Source organism: Dermacentor silvarum, chromosome 1 (genome assembly GCF_013339745.2).
Source record: "Dermacentor silvarum isolate Dsil-2018 chromosome 1, BIME_Dsil_1.4, whole genome shotgun sequence".
Lineage (NCBI taxonomy): Eukaryota > Metazoa > Arthropoda > Arachnida > Ixodida > Ixodidae > Dermacentor > Dermacentor silvarum.
This window is the reverse complement of record NC_051154.1, coordinates 140,529,890-140,557,090: the sequence shown is the minus strand read 5'-3', so window position 1 is coordinate 140,557,090 and position 27,201 is coordinate 140,529,890. Positions and strand designations below refer to the sequence as shown.

Sequence of the window (27,201 nt, the reverse complement as noted above, 5' to 3'; positions counted from 1 at the left end):
AAGCTTTCAAAGGCTTGCAAAGAAGCTTCGCGCCTCGGCAAGAATGCGGAAGCCGGACGCTAACAAGAACTCAGGTTTTCGTTAGAGAGCGTCGAGGTCGAAAGCAACGCGTGCTTTCCGGCATAACAGTTTATCGAGAAGTGGGGCTACGCGGAGCGCGCCTGTTCCGCGAGCAACACGTGAAAAAGAAAGCAAGTCGCGGGAGTCGTGTTTTACAAAATGACAGGCGAAGAATGACAAGAAGAAAGAGACGGGGAAGACGAAGAGTGCCGCCGCCGTGTCCTTTCCTCCTACTGACGCGGCAATTAAGCGCCTGCCCAGCGAGAGAGCCACGCGCGCTGCAGCCATGATGAGCGGAGGCAGAAGCAGCATCAAGAGAGACTCCTCGTACACACAAACACGCACCGGCACCACTCTGCGGTCTCTTCTTTCCCGCGTGTGTGTGTGTACGCATGCCCACGCGGGAGTGACGTGCGGGGCACACCCGGTGTGTTCGGCGCCTTCTATTTCGGCGCTCCGGCGGGTCGGCTCTTTCCCTTTCTGTTACAGTTTTCTCTAGGTCAGTTCCCGGCTGGAGGAGCGGACGCTTCCTCCTCCCGCTATATAAGCGCCGCTCGTCCCACCGCAGCATGCCAGTCGCTTCTGCCGGGTCCCGCCGCAAGCGATAGCAGCAGTATCAGCGCAGTGCGCGGCGCGCGTGCAACTCGTCCCCTTTGAAGTGTTCTCGAGGTTCGATCGCCTCGCCGAAGGTCACCAACTCGCCGCCGTGTGTTGTTTATCGGCGCACCGCTTGACACCGACTAGGATCATCATGAGAGGCGTGGTGAGTGGGAACCTGTCCTCCGGCCGCTCGTTCCGGTATATAGCGGACCTTCCGGTCGCGCTCGTGCATCTTCGACGGACGCTCCCGTGGCGCGTGAAATGAAGCAAATGCAACCGTTAGTCCGATATCTGACGTCTTCATATATATATTTATCCGTCGCGTATTGAAGGCATCCAAGAGTGCGCTTAGCCTGTTGAAAAGCAAACAGACTGTGTTTACACGCAAACCGGCACGCGAATGACTGTTCAGTCATGAACAGAGAGGACGCCCGTCCCGGCTACTTCTGTTTCCTACATGTGTCGTGTGTTGTGCTTCCATCACGCAATGTCTCCCGCCAACTAGCCGACCAGCAAACTATTCTTCGTAAAAGAGGACGCTTTGAGCGTCGCGGCACCGGTGGTACGAATCGGTTGCTTGATTTTATTCAAAATATTTGGCCTCGAGGCATGCAAGAAAAAAGGTAGAACAAGAACCATGCCGCTCCGCGCTGTACAGATATTGCAGCAACATCTTTGCTAAGTTGTCGACGGCCATTCAATGGTTGTAGTTGCTCACTGCACTGGGCTTCAGTCTCGCTTTTTCAAGTATCCTGAGCATGATGGTGTGTGTACCAGGACAGAGCCAAATGAAACGTCAAGCGTTTGCTTCAGCTAGAGAAACAGGGCACTTATGACACGATCCTTGGTCTCTAATTCGCGACAAAGATAGAAAAGACGGACACGTACCATTCCTAAAAATAATATATAAAAATTACTACAAGTTATGGTTGACCAACTTAGAGGAGTCCTTCGAGTAGAATAGGCGCCTTCTAGTTTCTGAACGGCTCGCCGTAAGCAGCTCAAAGTAGACTCGATTAAAATCACAGCGGATTAGAAGCAAACACAGCGGAAGGTAGTTCAGGGACACTAAAACTATCGCACAAGAGAATCGTGTACAGTGATTGATCTTCACGGTTCCCTAATAACGCTTCTTCTGCTGTCGTTCTCTAAGCGAAACTTCCCGTTTCTACAGAAACAACACCGATGCTTTTCAGCTTATACTATATAGGAATAACTGATAAGTAGTATACGAGCGCATGAGTTGAATCTTGGTCCGGTGCATTCACTGAACGAAAGCCCGCGCATTGAAAGCAGCGGTCCAATGTGAAACTCAAAGCTTTTGTATAATAGTTTTCTTCGGTTACGCGTAAAGTGAGATCAGGCTTTGCTCTTGAGGTAAAATTGTAGCTTTGGGTGAAGTCAAACTAACTGGCTGACGTTCACAAAACTTGACGTTCACAAAAAAGATGCGCTGATAATTCTACCGAAGCTGCATAGCTTCACTGCTACCCTTATACAGGCGCGTATGGACGAGATATATGTTATAGGAAAAACGAAGGACAGGACAAATGTACAACACTAAAAACAATAAGCAGAACGTGTTTGTGACATTATTGCCCAAGTGTGTCGTTGCTGCTTTACCGATGTTCGAGCGGGCTTTTGTGATGGTTCGCGATGAGGTAGGATGACCATGGAATCCGATGAGCTAAATCGTGAAACTAGGCAGCTTAGTATTACTTTTCGACTCTCATCTTTCGGATGTCTAAATGTTAAATTTAGCAATAATTAACTGTTTGTGAAGACTGACACGAGTGTTTATATATTCAAGTTATATATTTGTAGTCAACACTAGATTTCACTACTTCTTTTTAACCCCACCGCGGTGACTCAGTGGCAATGGCGTTCTTCTTCTTGGCACGAGGTCGCGGGATTGATTCCCGACCGTGGCCGCCGCATTTCTATGGGGGGCGAAATGCAAAAACACTCGGGTATATAGATTTAGGTGTACGCTAAATAACTTCAGGTGGTCAAAATTAATCCGGAGCCCCATACTGCGGTGTCCTTCAAAACCCACTGTGCACTTTATGGACGTTAAACCACGCAATTTGATTTTTTTAACAAGTAAGATTGCGCCCTTCAAGCATCAGGCGCTGAATTCACAAAGCGTGTCGTTCGTAAGTGCTCTTTGCCATTGGCTCGCCACCCCCGCTACTATTACGGCCAGCGTCAGGATTGGCTGGAATTTCCTCTTGAGAACGATTATTTCGAGCGTAAGAGCTCTTTGTAAATACGGGGCCCGAATTTAGCATGAGGGCAAAGAAACATAATGCTTAATGCAAAACAAATTCCTTCTACACAGGCGTGGTGTCCCCCCCCCCCCCCCCCCCCTCATTTCTGGGGTTTCATTCACGTGCCAAAACCACGACATGATTATGAGGCACGCACAGACGTGGTTATATGGGATTATGTTAGCATCGTTTGAACTCTCAAGGGATTTCGCCTACCTTATTCAAGAGCCTGATCAGATGGACGTTGAATTTTAACGACGGTCAAAGAGAGGCTTTATTACATTATCCTGTAGCAAGCGCACGTTACTCACAGAGTTATAGAGTAGTTCCTGTGAAGTGTCGTGATCAGACTTTATGACAAATCTCCATGAGTTTATTTATTGAACTTCTGACAATTCGCTCAACTCTCAAGACTGCACTATTCTGCTGTGCGCAGCCTTTTCTGACCACGGCTTCGTCAACAGAAAGCTGCAGTTTTGCAGAATAATGTAAAATATGCATGACAACTCCTCGTGTTTCAGCAGGCATCCGATGACCGATTACCGCATACATGTAGCAGCAAACGAAAAGGCACACAGATGATAATAACTTGAGGAACTGTGCATTGTCACGGCTTGTCTCGGTGAATTGTACCATGGCTACACAATAAGAAGTGCTGCAGTAACTGACGGGAAATATCTTGGCAGCTTTATTTCCATGCATGTTACCGTCAAAATTAGTGCAGTCTGTCACTTTTTTAGGGCGTACACCACGACGCACTGCACACGGCAGCCAATTGAATCGTGTTATTATCACGAGCTATATCTTTTTTTTTCTATTTCTTTTACATGTAGTATTCGGAACTCTCTCCTTCTCTCCTTGTTGACGGCGATAGAAACGTCTTGTCGGAATGACGCCGATGGCTTGTCAAAAATGATGAAGACATGACTGTTTGAGTGAGGGCTGGTTTTTACAGTGTACTTCAGAGTTCTTGGTTCACAGCCGAACGTGAAACCCATGAATACGTGCTCAACAACAAAGCGGAATTTGTTAACATCTTTTAAAGGAAAATTTCGAGTGTCCAAAGGCAATTACAATATGGTTGCTTGATGAGCAGCTATTTTTTGTACAGGCCAAAGCACCATTATTCCTGAGTAAACGTCTCGTCATCATATAGTTCGTATCTGAAAAAGTGACAAATTATCTGACAAATATGACGGCCCATGTTAAAAGGCGTGTAGCAACCTATTTGAGCATGTAAAATTAACGTCTTTAAAAAGCAGCAATGAACCCTTCCTTGAGTGCGTAAAGTGACATGCTGTACTTTCTGCAGATTTGGTAGCTATAGATTATCGCGTCGATGGGTCAGATTAGTTTTTGGCATTTGTAGTATCAAATAAGGAAATTACAAATGTTTTTTTGAAACATGATGTCTCGATCATCAATTTCAGCGTAAAGATTCGGATGTCCTATTTATTTTTTTTTTTCATTTCGATAGTAGCTTGCAATAAAGCATAATCTTTGATACGTGTTATACTATGTGGGCTGTGAGTCCTGTGTCATGCATTAATTCAAGCAGTCTTTTGCGGCATGTGTTGTGTACCCAGCGATATATTAGCTGGACGTGGTACTGTAGCGGAGGCAGAAGGAGACGGGAGCTTTCGGCTTGCGAGGCTGGACAAGTCCATATGACACTGGACAAGCAGTGATGAACAACTGCTTCTATTACTTTGGGCATGCTGCATCCAGTGAAAAGTGTGGCCACTTCCAAGTACACGTGACGCCGATGCAAGGGCCACCTCTCCCCGCAACCTCCTAAACGTATCCGCCACCCTAGTAAGGTGACAGAGAATATATATATATATATATATATATATATAGTGGTTCAGAGGAAGGAAGAAGATGCTATTTTCTGCTACGCATAAGAGAGCATGGCTCAGCATCAGGGGGGAGAGGGGGGGTAGAAGAAGAGAGATATAGAAGGAGTGGGAAGAAGTAGCTGAGGTATGGAAAGGTTCAGCTGCAAGCATTGTGCCATGGCAGGAGACCGCAAGGCTCGGCTATAGGGTGGCAAGTCCAGCCGCAGCAGCATACTCGAGGAAGGCTTGCAGTGCTGCGACTGACGATTGGCGGGGGATGAGCAGGTCCTTCACTGAGTTGGCTGGAAGGCCGAGGCGATGATATGCGGTCGTCATCGCCCGCCGTTGTGTAGCGAGGGCTGCGCATGGGCAGGACGTGGTCAAGGGTCTCCGGGGAGCCGCATCTCCGACAGGCAGGTGATGAAATGCGCCCTACGCTGTATTTTCTGGTGGCAGGCCATGCGCTGCCTGTCCTGAGACGTAGGAGAAGTATTTGTTCTTGCCTGTTAAGGGCCTTGCTCGGGCAGTGGCCGGTGGTTTGCCGCCGCTAGCCACACGTGTGTCTGGTGGGCTGCGGTCCACGTGAAATCGGATGCAGCTATTGGTGTAGTGACTCCGACAGGGTCATGATACGCTGCTTTGGCTGCTGCATCCGCTGCTTCATTTCCAGCTACCCCTACGTGTCAGGGAAGCCAGTGAAGTGAGAGGGGAGTGCCACTCCTTTGGATGGCTGTGAGCTTGGCCAGGAGCAGGGCAACTGTGACTCCCGGTCGGTCGGGTTCAAGTAGTGCCTGAAGACCTGGTTTGGAGTCTGTGATGATGGCCATGGGCAGCTGCGGTGGGTGTGCGGCGAGGTAGCCCGCCGCCAGATGGAACTTCGCAGGATGCTGCAGGAACTTCGCAGGATGCTGCTGCCGAGCCATTGGCAGAGAGGACAGACCGACCGGTCCGTGAAGACTTGCAGTCGTAGATCTAGTTCATACAACTTGGACATGACTGCCTGTATTAGTTCGCATGTGGAGGTCCTCTTCTTCTGATTGCTTTCCAGCTGGAGATGGACCTCGAGTGGCTGCTGGTGAGGTGAGGGGGGGGGGGGGGGCGTTACTGCTGTGGGGGGCTGACCTACCACCTTGTCATATAGTGAACAGATGCTGCCGATCCGGGAGGAGTGTCGGCTCCGAAGTCTGTGTACTAGGGTTTCGCCTTCCGGAGCGTGGTGCAGTCTGTCTACGCGGAGGAGCCCCAGCCGCAGCTTGAGGAGCGAGAGGGGCCAGGTACGGTGGCTAGAAGGGGGCCAGGCTTGGGCCTCTGCCAAGCATGCAGTCACCGGTGACTGGCGCGGTAGCCAAAGGAGTGTTCTAATTGCTGCCCTGTGCTGCAGTGCTAGCTGACTCTTGCGGGTCGGCGTCAGGTTTGCCAGCGGGAGCGCAGTGACAGTGTAGGGAGGAGACACGTGGCGGGATCATAACGCGTACATCCCACCGGAAGGAATTTCAAAGCGAATGGCTTTTTTTTTTTGGCTACCGTCTTGCATGGTTGGGTCGCGTATCTCGCCGGAGGGAAAGGGCAACGGGCGAGCGCCGGAGGTTGAAGGAAAGAGCGCTCGTTGTATAAGTCCCTACCGCGCTCGCTGAATGGCCCGTGCCAGCGCCTTCGTCCCGACTGACGTCTCTCGGAAAAGCCGCAGCCGGCGTTACCGGCGTCGGAGATATGACTCCGAAGGTAAGGGAGAGGGTTGTGAGGCACTTTCACCTACGAACGCCAGACCTAGTACATGCTCTCGCGCGAGAGCTTTGTGGTGGTCAGTGGTGGCGCTGTCATATCTCTCCACCGCCTGCGCTGACGATGTTGCGGGGGGCGTTCGTCGCTGTAGTCCGCTGCACGTATCTTGAGGAGATTCACCGTTTCGTCCTACGCTACGCTGCACAGAATGCCGAAGAAGGAGACCATCGTGTACTGCAAATGAATGTGTACAACGATGCGTAACGCTGGTGACCACAGATGAAACATTGTGTAGGGCTAATAAAGGATAATTTTACAATAATTTGCTTAAAGAACAGGTCGTAATCAATAAATGGGCCTTCCCAACTGCACTGTTCTTTGTTACAGCGGTTGTTTGCAGAGTTCATAAAAATATTATCAGCTTTCCACATGTATGAAGATACCGTAAGGTATATTTATCAAATAATAATAATATAATAATAATAATAATAATAATAATAATAATAATAATAATAATAATAATAATAATAATAATAATAATAATAATAATAATCAATCATTTACTTGCTGCGCCCAGGAACAACCATGAGGTCTGAGTGCTGGCGCACGCATACTTTAAAAAAAAGAACGGCAGGGGAATATAAGTAAAAAATGAATAAAAATAACAATCTTGAAAAGAAGCGAGTGCATACAATAAGGCGCAAGCTGAATACAAAAGAAAAGGGTGGAGAAGGGCAGTTGAACAATGTGTGAAACAATGACACAGCAACGCACAGTTTCAAAAAGAGTTAGAGCTATGAACAGTGGGTTATGAAAAATATTGATCATGAAAATAAGCATTATAAAGACTCAGTATTCTGTGGATGGTTGAGTGTTGGTGATGACAGGCAGGAACATGAAAAGGTCTATGTTCTCTGTTGACCTTGCACGGAATGCGAAACATGATAGAACTGAGGAGTTCGGGGCAGGTGAGACTACTGTGAAGGAATCTGAAAAGAAACAAAAGGTCAGCGCTATTACGTCGGCAGCAAAGTAAGGGCAATGACAATAACCCAACAGTGCTAGAACAAAGGCCAGTGTTCGTGTTAGCAACACTGGGATGATATATGTTTAGAAACGTTTTCTGGACCCGATCTATAATGTCACTGTTGGATCTAGAAATGCCATTCCAGATGACCGACGCGTATTCGAGTTAAGGAAGAGATTGTTGTGTACAACTTCCGGAAGGGTGCAGGAGAGTTGAATTCTCTCAATAGTCTGCAAACGGAGACAAGAGAGCGCATTTCCCGCATTGCAACGCGTTTAGTGTTAGCTGCAAAGTGTAAGGTTGTATGAAAAAGTAGACCGAGATCATTGATCTCACAGACCTTACACGATGGTACAGAATCTGCAGAATAGGAAAAATAAATGTTTGCGTTTTGAGTGTGAAAGTCATGACTTTGGCCTTAACCGCATTCAAATTGAGGATATTATCCTTGCACAATTTAGAAAAAGAAAACTGGTCAGACTGCAGAGTGCTAGCTGCCATGTAAAAAAAAAAAAAAAAAAAAGACGTTTGGCTATTGACGTTAACATAACATGAGCTATCAAGAAGATAACTGTGCAAGATATTGACACTTGACGAGTCAATACCAAAGTGCGTAAGCTTGATTAGAAGTGAGTGGCCGACCATCTGAAAAGCTTTGCTGAGGTCACAGTAAATGGTTTCAACTTGCCTCCTTTGAAGTACCGGCGCGGAGATCTGTGTCGTGAAACTTCCGAGATTTGTGATAGTGGAGTGGCTGGTGAGAAATTCATGCTGATTCGAAATAATGAATTCTTCACAGTGAAAGACAATATGTTGTGAAGAGCAAGCTCAAAAATCTTAGACGTACATGGCACGGAGAAGAGAAATCGTGCGATAATTTGAGACATCAGTTTTACAGCCAGACTTGAAAACAGGAAAAACACAAGCAGTTTTCCACATGTGAGGGAAAGTGCAAGTATTGAAAGAGTTATTAAATATAGATGTCAATACTGGGGCAAATATACTGCCGTAAGCTTTTAGAATTGCGGAGGAGATGCCATCAGGGTCGCATGATAGGGAAGGCTTCAAGCGCTTAGGGAATTCGCTGATGAGCTTTTCATCAAACAACACAGCACTAGATGTAGGAACCGCCATGTGCTGCCGACTGACAGCAGCGCTGAAAGCTGAAATTTTATATAAGGAGAGAAATGGGCAGCAATACAGTCCGCGACTGCATGGACTTCTACTCCGCTACAGTCGATCAGGCGAAAACACTCTCCACGTTTAGTAGAGTGCTTGCGGATATACATCCAAAATTCCTCCGGCCGGTCGTAGATGTTCTTTTCCAAGAATGAAATGCATGATTTATTATCCCGCTTATCGAGGCGTTTGCAGAGAGTCCTAAAAAAGCGGAATTCTTCGCTCCACTCATTAGGCACAGGACTTCTGGATTTACGGTGCGCGCGATCTTTATACTTTAGGGCAGATGTACGTTCAGATGAGAACCAGTGGGGATATTTAGAGCGTCTAGGACTGTACTTGGGAATGTATTGGCGCATACTGCTCAAAACAAGCTTCGTAAATTGATCTACTTTGTCATCAACATTGGTTTTGTCTGAGACCAGTGACCAATTGGTGGTGGACAAGAAATCATATAAACCAACCTAATCACCAAGCTTGAAAGCAAAGCGAGAGGACCTCATTTATGCCACTGGAAGAACTCTGCCTCAGGGCTGACACAGAGGCAGTTATTTTTAGCGACGGGCGAAACTTATTGGGACGCACAAGGGAAATGTCTGAACGAGAGACATCTATAACTTAATCATTCGAGAAGCAAAGGTCTGAGACGTTGCCGCGGGAATTGGCGATAAAGTTATGCTGCTGAAGGGAGCAGAAGGACAGAAAGTCCGAACATAGCTGCATGTTCTCTATGTAATGACTGTAATTAGAATATTTTAGTGTGTTTCAATCTTTTCCAGGTGTATTAAAATCACTACGAACGATTGCCTTGTGCTTGCTGTGGGATGATAAGACACTTTCAATAAAAGAGACGACCTCATCAAACAAGACAGGGGAAATGTTCGGCAGTTCATAGAAAGTTCCAATTCACAATTTTTCACAGCGCCCTAGGCTGACTTCAAGCCAAATCGACTCCCGTACACTTTCTATGTCGTTACGCCGAACACTTGACCGCGTAAAGACATTTCGGTATACTTCAAAGTTAACTTTCAGATAAGAATAACGAAAGTGTTCATTCAGAAAATGAATTATTTCAACGGTTTCTCAATAGCCTGGTAATATGAAGCGCGAGGTATAAACCTGAATCAACGGGTCCCTTGACACGCTCGTAGCTTTAGAAAAGAATAGAAACCTCAGGTTTCGGGTCACTGTCAAGAGTCATGTGCACATAATCTATTTACAAATATTTCAAATCAAGTGGAATGTTTTTTTTTTCTATTTAACGAATTAAGGACTGTAATTTATAATCTATTATGACAGTAAGGTTTCTGCGCGTCTTGTTTTTACTTGGCTCATAGACTTGTTTTTACTTGGCTCATAGATTATTCAGCTTTAACATATGAATTCTGTGATATGTCATACATCCCCCGGTATTTTTTTTTTCTTGCTATCATACTGTGGCGTAAGGAGCGGCTTGAACAGTTCGCCTCAGCCTATGGTATCGTTTGGCTGCGTAATACTTAGATTCTGATTAGTCCTCATGAAATACGTCACATTCATTTTGAGTAGCTCATTTAATGTGAAACATTCTTTGCCTCTTAGGCACTTCGTTGTATAGGTAGGTGCCTGCCTCTCCTCGTTTGAATCTTCTTCAATAGAGAATTGCGTGTCTAATGGAACGATTTGAACCAAGGTACCCCAGATCAAGATTCTCTACGCATTAGGCAACAGACGAATTCATAACACGAGCGCACAACAGTTTCACCGCTCTTATTCACCCGTGAAAGCTACCGCCTTGAGACGGTCGACACGTACGTCATGTAGCATAGTAGCCACCAGTGTCCCCCGCTCTCCCCTGTGGCATCGAGCGGTGTGAGATGCCACGTGACAATACACCCCTTTCAGTATCAACCATAACTGAACAGCTTGTTGTCTAATGCGTCTTCGCCTCAGGGCGATACCTCACTCGTCGTGTCATCGCAGTCGTCGTGCCGTCACATTGCCGTTGTCGCCACACGCACGCTTGCGTCGCACACACAAGTGCTTGCCTTACACGGACATATTGAGCCCCTACAGTGACACTTTGAGGAACCTTAAACGATGGTAGATAGCCAGCTATCTGCAAAATGCGTCGCATAACGTTGATTCCCACAATGCGTGGGATCTGCATAGCTTTCTTATTTTTATTGCGCGTGTTCTCGAACTTATCAACAGCTTTTTTTTTTTTATCGCTTGTCAATGTAACATCGGCTCTTGGTGTGCCAACGTTACATTTAGAGGAGAGCATAACAGCTGCCTGAACTTTTCATCTTTTTAATTCACTCCAGAGTTGATGAAGTTATGAGTTCAAATGTATTGGAATTTGTATTGCGCGTGCCAGGTTTTATTCGCGGCATGGGTTTGTACGTATGCCACGTGCTTATTGCAGATTAAACCGTCTAAGCTCTAGATAATATATATATATATATATATATATATATATATATATATATAAATATATATATATATATATATATATATATATATAGATTATAATGCTAAACGTAATTCCCAGCACCACCCTCGGATTTTCAACTTCGTCGTGCGCTGCTCCATATATTGTTGATTTTTTGTTGCCTGCGTTTCATGCAGGCAGCTATAGGGTTAGTAGCCTGGACTGGCCAGTTGCCCTGCCTGAGTGGCATTTTAATTTTTCCCTTTTAAAGCGTTAGCTTTTCTCAGCTCGTTCCTCAGTTTCGTGTCGTCCGCCCCGTACGCCCGTACAGCGTTAGCCTTCTATCAGCATACAGTATATTCAGATGCGAACAAGTCTAAAACGACTAACATGCATTGTGGCGCTTCTACGTTCGCCTACATTTATAAGTTGCTTGATTCAGGTTTCAACAAGTATATTTGAGACTACACCGATTACAGAACGCTTCTAAGTCGCCATCCCATGTAATTGCATGAAAAAGCATTGTGATCAGCCTTCTTTATTTTTTTTCTGCTTGCGTTTAAATTTACGCTGATAATACAGCTGTGTAGCGGCGTACAAATTGATAAAATGTGCTCAGCTCACGTTGTTTGGAGCGCAAGTGACCGTATGAGCCCTCCAAACAACATGGCGGTTCCAGAGTTTTGTGCGCGCATCTTCAGGAAAATGGACGTTTCAGTAAAGGACACCTAACGCTGAGGGTGTGGCATTAAAGTTGCACGACGACCAAGACTCAAATATTAGAATCATCACGATGCAAGATTTAATGTGCGCCGTCCGTGACCTAGAACCCTTTGATGCCTCGCATTGCAATGAAGCGGCTGCATTTGCAAACAGCCAGTCCCAGAAGATGGAGCTGGGTGACAGCACTCTCTTCCTGTTAAGAAAAGCTGTTTTTTTAACAGCGAAGCTGTTTAAGCTCTTGGTTAGGCCGCGTAGTGCGAACACAAATTGTTGGTCGATCCTGGAGGTAGGGCAGAAAGGGTCCAAGCACAATGGCACATACCCCTGTGAACTAGCGAAGCTGTTTTAAGCTCGAGGATAGTCCGTCGAGTGTACACCGCAAAACCTCCGCCTGGCGATGACGTCACCATGCGTCGCCTCGCAACGCTTCGCCCCAGCTGCGCCGACAGCGCCGAGCCTCGCCACAGCTGCGTGAGCCGTGACGTCATCGCGCGCCCCGCATCGCTTCGCCTTATATAGCTCTGCCGAGCCTTGACGTCACCGCGCCGTGCGAAGTGGTTGCCGCGACTGCGCAGGCATGTAGCTAAGCCGTGACGTCACTGCGCTGATCCACTGGATATATAAGCTCGGCGTCGCCGCCGCGACGACGCCAAAGCCCCGCCGTCTCCGCGCCGAGCACATCGCCGCGAAGTTGGGGCGGCCGAAGAGCGTCACTCCCGAAGAAGAGGAAGCGCGGCGCAAAAGACGCCGCGCCGCTACTCGAGAGCGAGTGAGACGACTTCGGTCCGATCCCGAGTATCGCGCCGCCGAAGCGGCGGCGTAACGTCGGTGATTCGCGCAGAAGATCCGGAGTTAATTACGAGCCCGCAAAACCGAGCAAAAGCGTTTGAGCGTCCAGATACTTTAATGACCGAGTGTTCGTTGCTTCTTGGGCTGTCGATGATTCCGGGGTGATCTTGCGCAAAACGTGGCCGAGTCTCGAAGCATAACCTCACAAAAACTTGGCCGAACCGAGATAAAGCTGGGTGGGGTCGCCAGCTTTGCTGTTTGCCCAGTCTTCGCACCACTAGTGTGAAGCTGCCCCAAATTTTTTATTGCGATAGCAATTATATGGACACTTCAACCGGATTTCTGCCGTCGGCGTCGCCGTCGCTGTGAGGTTCCGTATAGATAAAATCTTCGCCGCGCGCCGTATGCCCGAGCGGAAGCGTGCGGGGACGCGCGCTATCACGGAGAGCGAACGCACTCAAAATCCCACGCGCAAGCAAGGAAGCGGGAAGCCAGCGCGGAGGGAGCGGGGGGGGGGGGGGGGGGCACTTCTACTCTGCCAACAACCGCGCTCGTCGCTCGCCCGCACCGTCTCTTATCTCCACACGGCTCTGACATTTATGCACTGTGCATTCGCCGCTCAGTTTCTGTTGAAGCGATAGACCGCACGTACCTTCGCCAGCCCGCTGCAGCGTATGCGCTTGCTGCCAGCGTTTTGACAGTCGTTGTCTGCAGGCATTCAGTGTGATCTATTCATGTTTGTTTGTGCGCGCTCACACCACGCTTGTTCATTCAGTTAGTAATAGTCGGGCCACATTTTCCAACGCATGCTACACATGTAATACTGCCCGGATCGGTAGTGCAGCGCTACAGGTGTGTCGCTTCGCACGCGCTGCCCACGGGAAGCGCTTCTCATCAACACCACCGTTTCACACGCGCCTTCTCGTGGTCATCGAGTCTCTCTTCATGTCGGTCTACTTACGCCACAGCACACCTGCTTGCTTAATCAGCTCTAGTTTACTACACTTCATATTGCTACCAAAGCCGCCCACCTTACTTCGTATGACATTGCTGTGTTGCTATCGCATTCATTGCTTCGCCCTTAGGGCGAAACTGTGACATTTTTTTTATATGGCTTTAGTTTAATTCGCTTCCGTAGCTAACGCGGAAAATCTGCAGCCCTCATATTACTTTGCAAGAACTAAACAATTGATGTTTGAAGGGGGCAACCAAGGAAAGCCAATTTAACGTTTACGCCGATGGACGCTGCGACCTGTGATAATGCAAGAGTTTACGCGTAGGTCCAGTTTCAACGAGATGCTCAACACGCTTTAAAAATAAAAATCCAGAAAGGGGTTGGGGGAGGAGGATGCGGCATGAACAAAGTTAAACAAGGCATGTGACTGTCAGTTACGTTCATAAGAAACAAAAGCAATGAGGGAAATAAAGCATCGGAAAAGAGTATTCCCTGCTATCCCTCCGTCCCTACTATTTCGTTTTCTACCTCGTAAACAAGCTGGCAAAGAAAAAGAAGCCATTGGCACAGTCTAGAGAGTTTCGTTTTAGACTCGACTAATTATTTTCTTAACTCACCCGATTTTTGGCCAATCCCCGATAGTGGGCATCAGCCACTCTCGGAGGCAAACAAACAAACCATCTAGAGAGCAGTAAAGAAAGACTGGTATTCTCATTCTCCGAAAAAAGAAACAAAATAGGCCTTGTTATAAAAGCATCTCGTCGCCGAGGAAGCGCAAAAGCGATAACAGCCACCGTTGTACAGGCAATGCGAAGGACACCTCGGAGCCGACTGTACGGTAGAGAGGAAAGCAAGCAAAACAAGGCAGCAAAGAAAAAATACAAGGAGAAGCAGGCGGCAAAAGCAAACAAGACGGCTTGAAAGGTTCCTCGAGGGGTCGTCGGCGAAAATTGCCCGCCAAACAGCGTTAGGAATGCGCGGCAGCCTGCAGCGAGAAACGAAAAACGAAAGCGCGTCATGATTCTTCTTTTCTCGTCTTGCAGCACGGAATAAGGACGGCCGGCGCGTGCTTGATGGTGTTCCTCTTCCCCCCTGCAACAACCACCTCCACGCGGCGGCCACTGCCTCGGGCGCACCAGCCCGCAGAAAAGCGCCGGTTTGCCACCCTCCCTCCAACGCGCATCGGCCGGGCTATAGCAGGCTCGCGGTGATAGAAAAAGATGATGGTGGCGCGTTCTCTTTCGGCATCGCCAAGGTGAAGGCCGGCGATACGCCAATCACGCAGGGTCAGCGACTCCTGCATCGCGTACTACCACGCGCGCGCCTGTGAAAGAGGGGCGTAGCGGAAAGTCGGGAATTGGACAGCCGGGTCCCCCCCTCCGAGCCCCTCGCCGTTGAACGTCGCCTTACAACCTGGCCTTCGCTTCCTCCCCTCTTTTGCGAGGTCTTGAATTTGGGTTATCCGCGGACCAGCGAATCTTATGCAGATCCACTCCTCGCTGTTTAGTAGTGTCTCCCTCACTTCAACCCCCTCCTCTCCCCCTTTCGTGTTGGTTCGTTACAGCTCGCTGTTGGCAGCGAGGTGTTCGAACGAGCCGTGCAATGGATGCCGCGCTGGAACCCGAAACGAGTTCTCCCTTTGGCGGCGGAGCATGTGAGAGCGCGCACCCTGCGTCCAGCTCCGAAACGGCTGCCGCAGCAATCGCCGCCAGCCTGTCAGCCGCCCAGGGAAGCGATGGCTCGCGGTGCGCCTGCTTCGCGTCCAAATGTGCCATTTAGAGTGATACCGTGACCGCGGCGTCTATTATTGAGGAGTATCGCCGGTCATGCGGCGCGATGCCTATCGGGACGCAACGCGCCGAACGGTGTTCGCAAACAGCCTGTCACGAACGGACTGAATATCACGGCCTCAATCGGCCAGAGATTGTGCCTGCCAAGTTTTATTGTGTAGATGACGGCCCATACCGCGCAGGACCATGGCTGCCCGTGGCGATCCTCCTCGAATCGGCCGCCATTCACCACGGGGCCGCTATGCTGCCGCCGTAGTCGCCCATTCACGGGTGCCCGAATTTGTCAATAGCCCGTAGTCGAGGCACTCTTCCACTGCTTGCGTTCTCTCGAGCAGATCAACTGGAGCATAACTGCCGTGCCCGTCTAGCATTCAATCAGAGAGATGCGCTAACCCTGCCATAATATAGAATGGATTGCGTTAGCAGCTTTGGAAGCCTGGATGGAATAGCGGACGAAACGAGCGTGAATTTCCCAGCTAAGTACCCAAAAGAAGTAAACTGAAAAGCATCCTGGGCATCAGGCGATCAGAACATGGTCGTTAATTGTGTTTCGTAGGAGTGCCGCAGCAAACTTTTGTAGCTGATTTATCCAGAAAAGAAAGACGAATAAAGAGAGAAAGCCGGTGGAAGTGCATTACTGTAAGTATAATTTTTTGGCCACGTGTGTACAATAACGATCCTGTAAAACGTGCTTGTCTTTGCCGAAGAACGTCTGGCGTGAATTCCCAAATACCGCCCTTGTCATCATCGACAAATGCGTGACATAGACTCTGCATTGTTGTGATACCAGTTAATCAACACATAAGGAACTTGTTCATAACTTTTTACGTGGCTCAATTACCTGGCAAAGGCAATGCTGCCGCAGTGTCACGATTTGGGTCTTGTGAAGCATTTATAATTCTTCAGAGCAATTCCTCATAACCAATATTTACTAGGATTTTAAACTTGTCTACGCTCGTGTACGCATAATAAAACGATCAAGCGCAATGACTTCGGAGCACGTACCCCTCCCTATATTACTGCTTTCGACCGCTACTTGCTTCGGTAAAGTACCTTTTCCGAATCACTTTGAAAGTTCAGCGGTATACTATAGAATGCTACGATCGACTGGGATTTATATCTATTTGTGGGATCATCAGGCGGCGAATGAAGAATGAAGAGTGCTTCAGTAGCGAAGAACTCACCTCGTCCTCTATCGATTGCAAACACAGAGGATGGGGCGCCTCCTTCGAACAGATGGCCTATGTGAACGCGTGCACAGTTTAGATTTATTTATTTATTTATTTATTTATTTATTTATTATTTTCCCCCGCCGCTGTGTTGTATTCGCGGGGATGATGTTGCATTATCTTGCTTCCTTTACTGTTTTACCCTTCCCTTTTCCCCTCCCCGTGCGAGATACCAAAGCTGAATATTCCCATTTGATTAACCTCCTTGATATTCGTATATTTCTTCTCTCTATCTTTTTCTACGCTAAGTTACAAATAGAGAGTGTAAGTTTGTGCGCCGTTCAGTTTCCCTTATCGCAAAAATAGACGAAATTTCTAAAGCTCACTGTGGCACTCGCTTGCTTACCTTCGTGTAGTGAGAGGCTTGACACCTGCCTAAACAGCACATTAGTTATTGTAATGGAAAGTAAAAGAATCAAGAAAGAAAGAACAAAGAACAAAATGTGCTCGTTCTTCGCAGTTTTCGACATTACCCAGGCGTAATAGCATTTCAGCCAGCAGCGCACTAACTTGTTATCACACATGCACGAATCGCGCACAATAACCAGGGCACCTATAACCTGAATGTAGTTAAAGCGCAAGGCTAAACATCGACAGAGACAAGAAAGAACGCGGACAGCGCTGCATGGCTAACCCACGGCGTAAACACACCTAGCATAAGTGTGACCTCAAACAGAACCTGCTTGACGCTGTTGTCACCGCGTCTTTCCTTCCGCTCTCTCTCTCTCTTTCTCGTCTTTCCATTCCCCATTTTCCATCCCCCAGTGTAGCGTAGACTACTAGACACATTTCTGGTTAACATCACTGCCTTCTCCCTTTCTTGCCATTTCCTTCTCTTTTGCTGTTGTTTTCTCTGTCCAAGTTTAGCCTTGCGCTGTAAGTACATTAAAGATGACCCACCAACTAGCCCCAAACGTTCACCTATTACTGCTACCATCCCATCAAAGGAAATATTTAGGAATTAAAATTCAGCATGTATTCTTAAGTACGAGCTTGATTGGCGGAGCACGTAAAAGAGCCACTGTCGTGAGAACAAAGTAATAACGACATTGGTCAAACGGGTATTTGGTGCGATTTTTAAACTTTGCAATACACTCTCCCCCCCCCCCACCCCTCCCTATAACAATACGAAAAAAAAAAAAACATGGGCAGCTTGCACTAGTGGTGCAAGGCTGGACTAGACAGCGGAGCTGGTGATCGACCTAGCTATTCGTCCAGGTTTTACTAGGCTTGGCTAAGTTTTGCTAGGAAATGCTAAGTGCTGCTAGGCACGGTATTCCGGATCGGCTCGCCGCCGACGCGCAGATTCTCACTTGGCCGGGCGACGCGCTTCAAAATGAGCGGTTTTTTCTTCGGGTGTCCGGACCTTCTTTAGTCGTCCCATATCAAGGGTACATGTACTCGCCACAGAGTCCACGAGAGTTCTGCCGCCGTCGCGGCGGCTCCAAGCTTTATGTCGCCGGTGACATCACGGCCAAGCTGCGCCTCCACACTTGCCGGGACGTGGCTGGTCGAAACCTGCCAAGCCGACGCCAGAGGCGCCTGCTGCAGTCACGGACACCACGCGCGTACGAAATGCGGGGGGCGTCGGCAGAAGTTCTGCATTTTACCTTGTTGGTGCTGCTACAATTTCTTTCTCTCTCTCGCTCTCATCTTCTCTTTCTCTCTCCCGAGCGTTGCGCGCGACGCGCGCATGCTCTCCTTCCCTCTCCTTAACGTCCCACGTCAAGGCAACAGGTGCACGGTACGGAAAGGAGGCGAAGCATACGCCGCTCCGCGAGGTGGTTGCTAGGCAACGCAGTAACGTCATAGCTTGGCGAGGTTTTGCGACTCGCGGCACAACTTACGGTCGACTTAAACACTTAAACAGCTCTGCTGTTAAAAAAGGGCCCCTCAAGACAAATCAGCAAACGAAAGAGTGCAGCAACACCCATGCCATGCGATAGAAATAATCATACATAATCAGAATTCGTATAGGTGACTGAAAAAAAAAGGAGTTAAATTTAGTTAAAGTTCTATTGACGTCAGCACTTGCGTGATGTCGAAGCCATAGCGCACATCTTGAGGCAAATTTTATGGAAATTACAGGACATTCTGCGTTTGAAAACTTGGAGCATGGAAAATTCCGTGCCTCCCTCTTACGCGCCATCATCATGACGAATGGTGGCATATCAGAACGGCTCGAGAGTGTGACACAGCTATGTGCACCGGTGAGCTAACAACGCAGTTGATCACCATTTCCTGCGCGAGGCAGTAGATTTTAGACAGTTTGACTCCCCGAAGTCATCTGTCATATGACGTAACAGCACAGTTACTCTTACAGGGGCACACCAACCGAACTAAACATGAGTTGGGACAATTTAATTTGAAAAATGGCACTGGAAATGGGAAGTTTTCTTTCCTATTCTTTTGCAGCTATTAACATCAAAGTATTTCTCTTGGGAAGGCATGCTGCACTTCGTGATACGGTCGTGCGGCGATTGGAACTATTCTTGAAATTCTTGTTCAACAAGTGCTCCATGGTAATGTGACGTTGCATAAAAATTATTCCGGTACCTCATGGTCTTCACGTTTCCTTTCATAGCCTAGCTGTAACCTTTGGGCATTAAGCCACATAAAAATAAAGAAAAAGATGATAAATTCTGTAAGCTAAATTGTCGCACCGTGTAGCTGTAGAGGCAAGTGCACTGGCGACTTCACACATACACTACGAATATTTAGGAAAGTATTACAGGTCTAGCGTTGACTCGCCAGAACTATTCAGCCCCTCTCACATGTTAGTCACCAACCACATATAGCCAGACAAACAAAAATAAAATAAAATATGTTTTAGGTATCAATTATCCGTTGTCGACAAAACAATGATGAATAAATGGATGAACGTTTATTGAAGTAACGATCACGCTTGGCATAATTATTGAGAACGAGGGGATTAGAAAATGGGCGCATTTGCAGTGAAGCCGACTCCTCCTCAGGCCTAGATACGGTGGACGACGTTTGTCCCCCTCGCGAATGCCAGGAGGCTGAGCAGTATATAAGGTATCCTAGCCAACGTTAGCCAAGCTGTTGAACGAATATATATATATATATATATATATATATATATATATATATATATATTTGGAAAAACATGGTGCAAGATGCGATTTTAAGACCTGTATTGTTCGGTTGTCAAAATTATTTCGACAGAACACCGTAGGTCTTACAATCGTATCTTGCACTGTCTTTTTTAAATCGTTTATTTTTGTGGAACAGTTTGGCCAACGTTAGCTGGGAAACACTGTATATACGTATACATGTATGTATACAGTCGCCGGTGATTTGAAGGTGATCGGCTGCTTGAAAGGCTTTCGCGTTAACAGCTCCTAACTGGTAATAAGGCAGCTATCTTTCCTATCATATCAGATGCTACCTAAGTCAGTTATACTTTTAACCCCCTCGTGAAAAGAAGCAACCTTGACACGCTTTATGCCAATACAGTAATGATTAAGGTGACCACCTTCATAAAAGTGGCAACTGTACTTTCTTTATTGTAAGAGGTACATACTGTTGCCCACATTTTTTCGTCAGAGGAACGTGATACCTCCAATTAAAGTGGGTGAAATCTCGAAGTGGGTGCTATCGCAATAAAATAATCGAGACGTATTATCGGCCACTCTTAGGTGATCCTGGCAGAGGGCCACGGACTATGGCTTGGGCCGGCCCAACCAGACAGTTGACCCGTGTTTCAGCGCATGCACACATCTACCCGCTGGATTAAAAAAGCACGACCCGTTTTCACAAAGAGTTCTTACGCTAAAGCTGCTCGTGACAGAAGATTCTAGCGAACCGAGCATATAACCGGGCATATAGTTAGCCATCATGGAGTCATGAGGGAGGTCATGACAGTCATGTAAGAAAAGTGTACAATCATTGCATTCTACTGGTGCTAACTTATGGGGCAGAAACTTGGAGGTTAACAAAGAATCTCGAGAACAAGTTAAGGACCGCACAAAGAGCGATGGAACGAAAAATGTTAGGCCTAACCTTAAGAGACAGGAAGAGAGCGGTGTGGATCAGAGAGCAAACAGGCATAGCCGATATTCTAGTTGACATTAGTAGGAAAAAAAGGACTGGGAAGGCCATGTAATGCCTAGGATGGATAACTGGTGGCCCATTTGACTTACAGAATGGATACCAAGAGAAGGGAAGCGCAGTCGAGGACGGCAGAAAACCAGGTGAGGTGATGAAGTTAGGAAATTTGCAGGCGCAAGTTGGAATCAGCTAGCGCAAGACAGGGGATCATTGGAGATCGCAGGGAGAGGTTTTCGTCCTGCAGTGGACATAAATATAGGCTGGTGATGATGATGATGATGATGATGATGATAGTTAGCCAAGGAGGCCAGCCAATGCTAAAGAGTACTCGCGAACGAAAACCAATAAGTAACAGAATTACTTAAACTGAGGAAATAATTGCTTTGTTTTTCTATCAAATGATGTCAGCCTGTGCATACAACTTATCTGCAGTGGTGTAGTTCGAGTAAATTTTGTAGGATTGTTTAGAGAAGAAAGTGCTCGAAGTAAAAAAAAGAAGCAAAACATCATAACCACAGTAACAACTCGACATACCCGTCACACTCATCCTTTTACTATTATTCCGTATTCCATTGAACAATAGCAGAATGGAATGCACTTACACGTGCATGGTTTCACTCTCTTGAAAGCTTAGAATCCACTCTGTAGTTCTGTCTAGATTTTTCTTACTGCTGTATTTCTTGCTTCTAATGCTTGGACATTCGATGCCTTGCAGTATTCGATAAATAAATAAACAATTACGTGGGACTCACTGCCCGAAAAAAAGAAAGAAAAAAAAAGAAAGAAAGAAAAGAAAAGGCGCCTATATATTTCTCGCCGGCGTGAACCGCGTACCTTAAGCGGGCCCCTGAAACCAGAAACGCGAGCTGACATGGCTCCTGGCCTATGGTCGAAAGACGTCCCCGGTTCATCGTCTGGATAAAGCATTAGAAGCGAGTAACCCGTAGTGTGGTCCTACGCCTCTCTGTTTCCGTTTCCTTCTTTTGCCGTTGGCTTAAGGGCACAACCACTATTCTCTACCGCAGGCACTGTCTGCCCTGTGCCTCCTGTGCGCCCTGGCCCACACCGAAGCCGGCGGCGGCGGTTACGGGGGAGGCGCCGTGGCCGTCGCGACTCCGGTCGTCGCGAAGACCACGCCCGTCCTCGTCGCGGCCTCCAAGCCCGTCCTGCCTAACCTGGGCAACGCAGGCCACTACCTCGGCTACGCGGGCAACGTCTTCGAGCAGCTGCTGAGGTTTAGCGGACACTACGGCCTCCCCAGCGGTGGCGGGGGAGGGGGCAAAGGTACGGGCCAGTCTGGCCTGCGTAATCCGAGGTGGAAGAGGATCCCCGAAGAGAGCGGTATACGTGGTAGTCGAACAGGTGGCGGCCGCTTCGTAGTCGCCCGGACCGTTGAGGTATCGCGCGAGGTAGACATTGAAGCTTGAGCGCGCTTCTGCATTCAGAAAGAAGCCCTTTATTTAACCTACGCTGAGGCGCATGCACTCGTTAACAGAAGCTTACGGTAAGCAAATTTACGCAGGCGTACAAAGGCATCGTTGGTAGACAAAAAGCGTTTAGCAAAATGGGCGCCTGCCAGCAGTGAGAAAGCGCCGGCCAAAGAAAACTACTCGTGAGCGGGAAGGTGTCGTAAATATATATGGCCCTTAATCTGCTAGCGAGTTTAATGCGGAGCGCGAAAGCTTTTGAGATTCATTGAAGCGCATCATTCTATAAGAGCGGTGCTGTGCCATCGACGCCGTCATGAAAGGAGGGTTAGCTACTATTTAGAAAGGTTCCGTTTGAATTTATGTTATTTATTATTATTATTATGCGTCGCGCTGAGCGGCCAATACCGAGGATAACGACGTCGCGACGGCCTCCGAGCCGCATCTGAGCCAAAGACGTCGGGTGAACAGAATGAAAAGGAAAGTACGACCCTAGAACGCCCAGTTTTAATGACATGCCACGGAGAAAAGGCGGGGAAAAACGCACGCTATTGTGACACGCTGTCAGGGGACCTCCTTCAGTCTTTGATGCGGCCAAATGAGCGATATGGTTGGCACTCGGGCCGCGCATGGCCGGATGGACGACCAACGCTGTGAGGCGACTTCGCTGCGAGGCGAGATGCTTACAGGCACGCGCTTCGTTTGGCTCCTTTTTCTTGTTCGCCAGGTCGGTGGCGTGCTGTCAGTGTGCCCGTGTTCAGCGGCAGTGGGATGCTGGGCCACGGCCTGGGTCGTGGCGGTGGCGGCGGCGGCGGCGGTGCCTTCCTTCTGGGCCACGGCGGCGGCTTCGGTGGTGGTAGCGGCTTCGGCGGCGGATCCATCAAGACCTACAAGTTGGCCCACAGCTCTTATGGCGTTCCCGTCGGCCTGCCCGTCAGCTTGGCCCACGGATGGCACTGACACTACGGGAGCTGGCCCTCCCGACATTTCCTCAGCGTGAGTGCGGGAGTTTCCGCTGTTTGGTGCACTGACAGCTGTAGCTCCCGCACACGTTTGACGCTGTCACATGGTTCTGATAGCACTTTGGATATCTCCTAAGGATACGCGTACGTGCAAGAAGGCTTAGCACGCAATTACAACGCAAGAGCAGCTATTTTTAAAGTTCTGCGTATAACGTTTCCTCGTTCATCTTTCAAGGTCTGTACACGAGAGTCTTAGGTTGCCACCACGCCGCCTTGCGCCCCACTGTGCGTTATTGCTGCACTTACGATATGGATCGGTGATGCTCTCGTTTAGAGTCCGCTATAGCCGTGAGTCGCTCTGTGGGGGTTTACATTCAGCCTTGTGTCTAATCTACCTGCAGTGTGAAGGCTTACTTGACCAGTGAAACCGATATAGTTGCCACGCCCACTGCTTTCTTCTTGTAGGCATGAAGATTGTCATCCAGTGAATGAGCGATCGCTTAGTGTTTTCATTTAAATTTCTATAAAAACTCCGCTCTAAGAAAGCACTGACTGCGACGCAAACTCGCACAGGCGTGATGTACGCATGTGCGAGCGCGCATATGCAAGTTTACGCCGCAGGATGCCGCTTAAGAATCGTATACCTCGCCAAACACTTTTCTTATTGCATATAGCATCGAACGTGTATACGCTTATCACTTGCATTATCTCGTGAAAATTTTAATGGCAGACAGTTTTACTGGTTTTTGAAATGTTAAGCAATGAAAAGTGTTTGAAGTATGATGGAAGCGTATTGTTACGAGCCGTTTCCTTGTAGTAAAGAGAGAAACAGCTGCTAGGAAGACGACGATCGGCGCAATGTTGCACGCACTGGATGCCCTGTGAGCAGCTTGGCTACATTTATCTGCAAACAGACTGCACATAAACATTTTGTTACTTTTCTCTTATTTGTCGTTTCCGTCACGATATGCGGGAGATCTGTTAATGTACTGATGTGAAATTCAATTAATGAATGGTTTCCGGACTCGAGTATTGCGCATCATAGTCGGATGCACAGTACGCCGTACAGCAACTGCTATATACGATTGATCGCCAGCCGAAATTGATACAGCTTTCTCTATCTACATCCACTCACGAACACCCACTAGTTCACAAAATTAAGCGCTATGCTGTGAGCGAATAAACTGGAAAGGAAGTCTTGTGAACTAGAGGATGAAAACACAAGTTAAATGCGTTGATCGTATCTTCGCTATAACCATGAAATTTGGGGCATCTAGTTTAGTTCGCCCTCTTCGCCAACACGTGGCTTAGTAGACCCTTCAATATGAGAAATTCTCGGCGCAATACGCGGAATGGCGTTAACTATACTGTGTTCGACCAGCGACATCAGCGATCAGCGGCTAAGCAGCGACGAGCTGGTCACAACGACGGATTGGTCAAAATAGCGCACCTACCCCCGAATTGAATCACTGAACTCGCGAAAACTGTACAGGTCCAACGCACATGTTTGGAATCTATGTGAAGAAAAGTATTCATGAAGCCGTTAATGAAATGCTATAAATCTGCCCATTTCATTCCTGCGTCTTTGACGTGAAGGAAACTGGTGCATGCGCATGTGCTCTCGCGCACCCGTTCTACGCAATGTGAAGCACGCGGCGCTCATGTCGAAGAGCTTGGTGGCTTTGACAGGATAGAAGTATACGCGTATGGGCGATTATCGGGCTGCTGTGCTGGTGGACAGAGGTTAAATCTCATCGTCGGGCTACGTAATTCAATTTTTTAAAGTGTGAGCTATTCGGCAAGACAGCAGCAGCATCTAACAGCCATGGTCAGGAAACAGGAAAATCTGGGAGGGTTCGCAAAAAAAGTTTAATTGTTTGATAAAATTTAATTAGCAATCGAAACCACCGGTACGCTGATTCCATAGACACTTCTGATCAGGGTCCATACGCTATACCCACACTTCTGTGTTCAATTTTGACACCGTGTTGTGAAAACTGTGATTTTTAGACATATTTTGGATGTACGTAGCGCTTTAGATAGACATAAGCTAAGTCCCTAAACTACAGTACACAGACATTTGGAATTGCCAAATTACATGGAAGTTTCTTTCCGCAATTATTGCTTTTCGCGAACAAAGGTTATTACCAATTATCATTATATCTATGGGTCATAATAGGTTGATCTTCGCATGTTCGGAGCGGGAATTCAGCTGTAAAATACAGAGCTTGTGAATGCGTGATGCGCGGCTCATCCTAAAGACGCAAATTCTTGTGGCAGTTTCTGATTCGTTGCCTGCGCGACTGCAGCTATTCGCGAAAAACGGCGTTTTCTTAGTTAAATCGCACCTGTTTTCAATCAGTTGCTGTTCGTGTCCCCAATTCCTGGACTTGATCTTACATAAGTAGAACTACTTATTGTTGCTTTTCTTTAATTACATGTGAATCAGGAAATATTGGCATCTGCAAGGTGATGCCTGCTACTCATCTTTCCTGGTGGTCGGTAATAGAACACACAGTGTGATTCATCTCTATCTGGCTGTTGCACACGCACACACACGGAAAAAAAGAAATCGCGAAGAAAGTTCGCGCGCCATTTCACAAGCCTGCGCTGACCAGAGGCTCTTTTCTCGAGATATTGAAGCATGTTCTTGCAAAACTGTCACAGTGAAAATACACCACTGCAAGAGCGTTGCGTACTGTAACGTCATAGTTAACACACCAGTTGAAAAATGCCACCAGAAACACATCATTACAAACATATCAATGCAGAAACAGGACATATGTGTCATTAGTCTATAAAATAGCTTGAACGAATCCACACTCAATAACTTTGGAACAAAACGATCGACATAATTTGATTCATTTGCAACGAAATAACTACAATTATTTCTTATTGCTGTATATTTATGCTTTTTTACTTATTCTTTTTTGCAGGTAACAAACGACACATCAGCCATCTGAAATCCTGGAGGACACCTGTACATAATGTTTCACATTACAGCTCATTACGTTTTCTTTTTGTTTAATAAAACACGTTCTATTTTTGCTGTTTAAACGAGTGTTTCTTTCAATGGATTTTACCTAGGCATACGCGCTGCGGTGGAGGAAAAGAGAAAGTTACTGCTGTGAACGAACACCATAACATAGGACATGAAACCTACTCTAGACGCACAATATATGCACACTTAGGTGCGGTAGTGTGTTCAAGGCGTACAGTAAGGCCTTCCTATAATCCGACTCGCCAATTCCGTGCAGTACAGAGAACGCTATCAGCTGCGTTAGCCATCCAGAAAAGAGAGTCAGAAGAACGGTTCCTCCACTGCCCACTGTTGATCTCCCTCTGCGTGACGCCGACTGAAAGGAAACTTCACGGAAGGATTATTGGCGGGCAATGAGCGAGGCTCTCCGGCATTCTTTCTGAGAACGCACAGCCGGCTCTCGTTAATGATTGGCTGACATGAGCCTGGCGTTCGCCGCACTGCACGGAGTTGGTGAAACGCAGTATAAGTGAACACCTGTGCCTAAATCACCCTGTACAGAGACAGAGAGAGAGAAAGCGAGATTAGCCAGTGTAGACAGGCTGGCTGCCCTGTGCTGGGGTAAAGGGTAAACAGAATTAAAGAGGATAAAAAGACCACGAGCAAAAAAGAAAAAAAAAAAAACTTGTACATGATTGTCATGTGACGCGCGACACCTGTCAAGTGTCGCGCGAGAAAAAGCACAACAGCGCCGTTTAACGCCTTCTGTACTGTGCCTTCTGCCCTGTATAGGCTTTGTAGTAAGTATAGGAGCTTAGCGAGTTGTAAAGCACTGCCTCAATACAGGTGCCCGCCTATTGAGTTACCTCAGTGGAGTATTTGTTCTGCTCAGTAAACGTTAGGTCAAGCACCTTCTCTTGAAACGCGCCTCCGGGGCACGTGCACATGACATGCCATCGCATTCCCGGGAGATCAGAGAACAGAATTACTTTCTGGCAGCCTGTGAGCGAGCTCTGCCACAAGTTCCTTATCATGTCAGAATATCAAGTGTACCGACTGATCGTGCATGAGGCGTTCAAGGAGTGCAACGCAAAAGCAAATTTTATTTCCCGACGTCATACAGAAGCTAAGCGCATTCATTAGGCGCGCTGCATGGAGATCCT

General features: G+C 47.5%; 1 protein-coding gene across 1 annotated transcript; it reads left to right on the top strand.

Moving 5' to 3' along the window:
• The first annotated feature begins 645 nt into the window (after window positions 1-645).
• On the top strand, window positions 646-26,115 carry LOC119436145 (uncharacterized). The gene is made up of 4 exons (XM_037702907.2): window positions 646-823; window positions 21,695-21,953; window positions 22,824-23,092; window positions 25,995-26,115. The coding sequence occupies exons 1-3, from the start codon at window positions 812-814 to the stop codon at window positions 23,054-23,056; spliced, it is 504 nt and encodes a 167-aa protein (XP_037558835.1). The 5' UTR covers window positions 646-811; the 3' UTR covers window positions 23,057-23,092; window positions 25,995-26,115.
• The last annotated feature ends 1,086 nt before the right edge of the window (window positions 26,116-27,201 follow it).

Coding starts and splice junctions, on each gene's coding strand:
- LOC119436145 (XM_037702907.2), top strand. Junction 21,954..22,823: donor TGGCGGGGGAGGGGGCAAAG/GTACGGGCCAGT, acceptor CTTGTTCGCCAG/GTCGGTGGCGTGCTGTCAGT.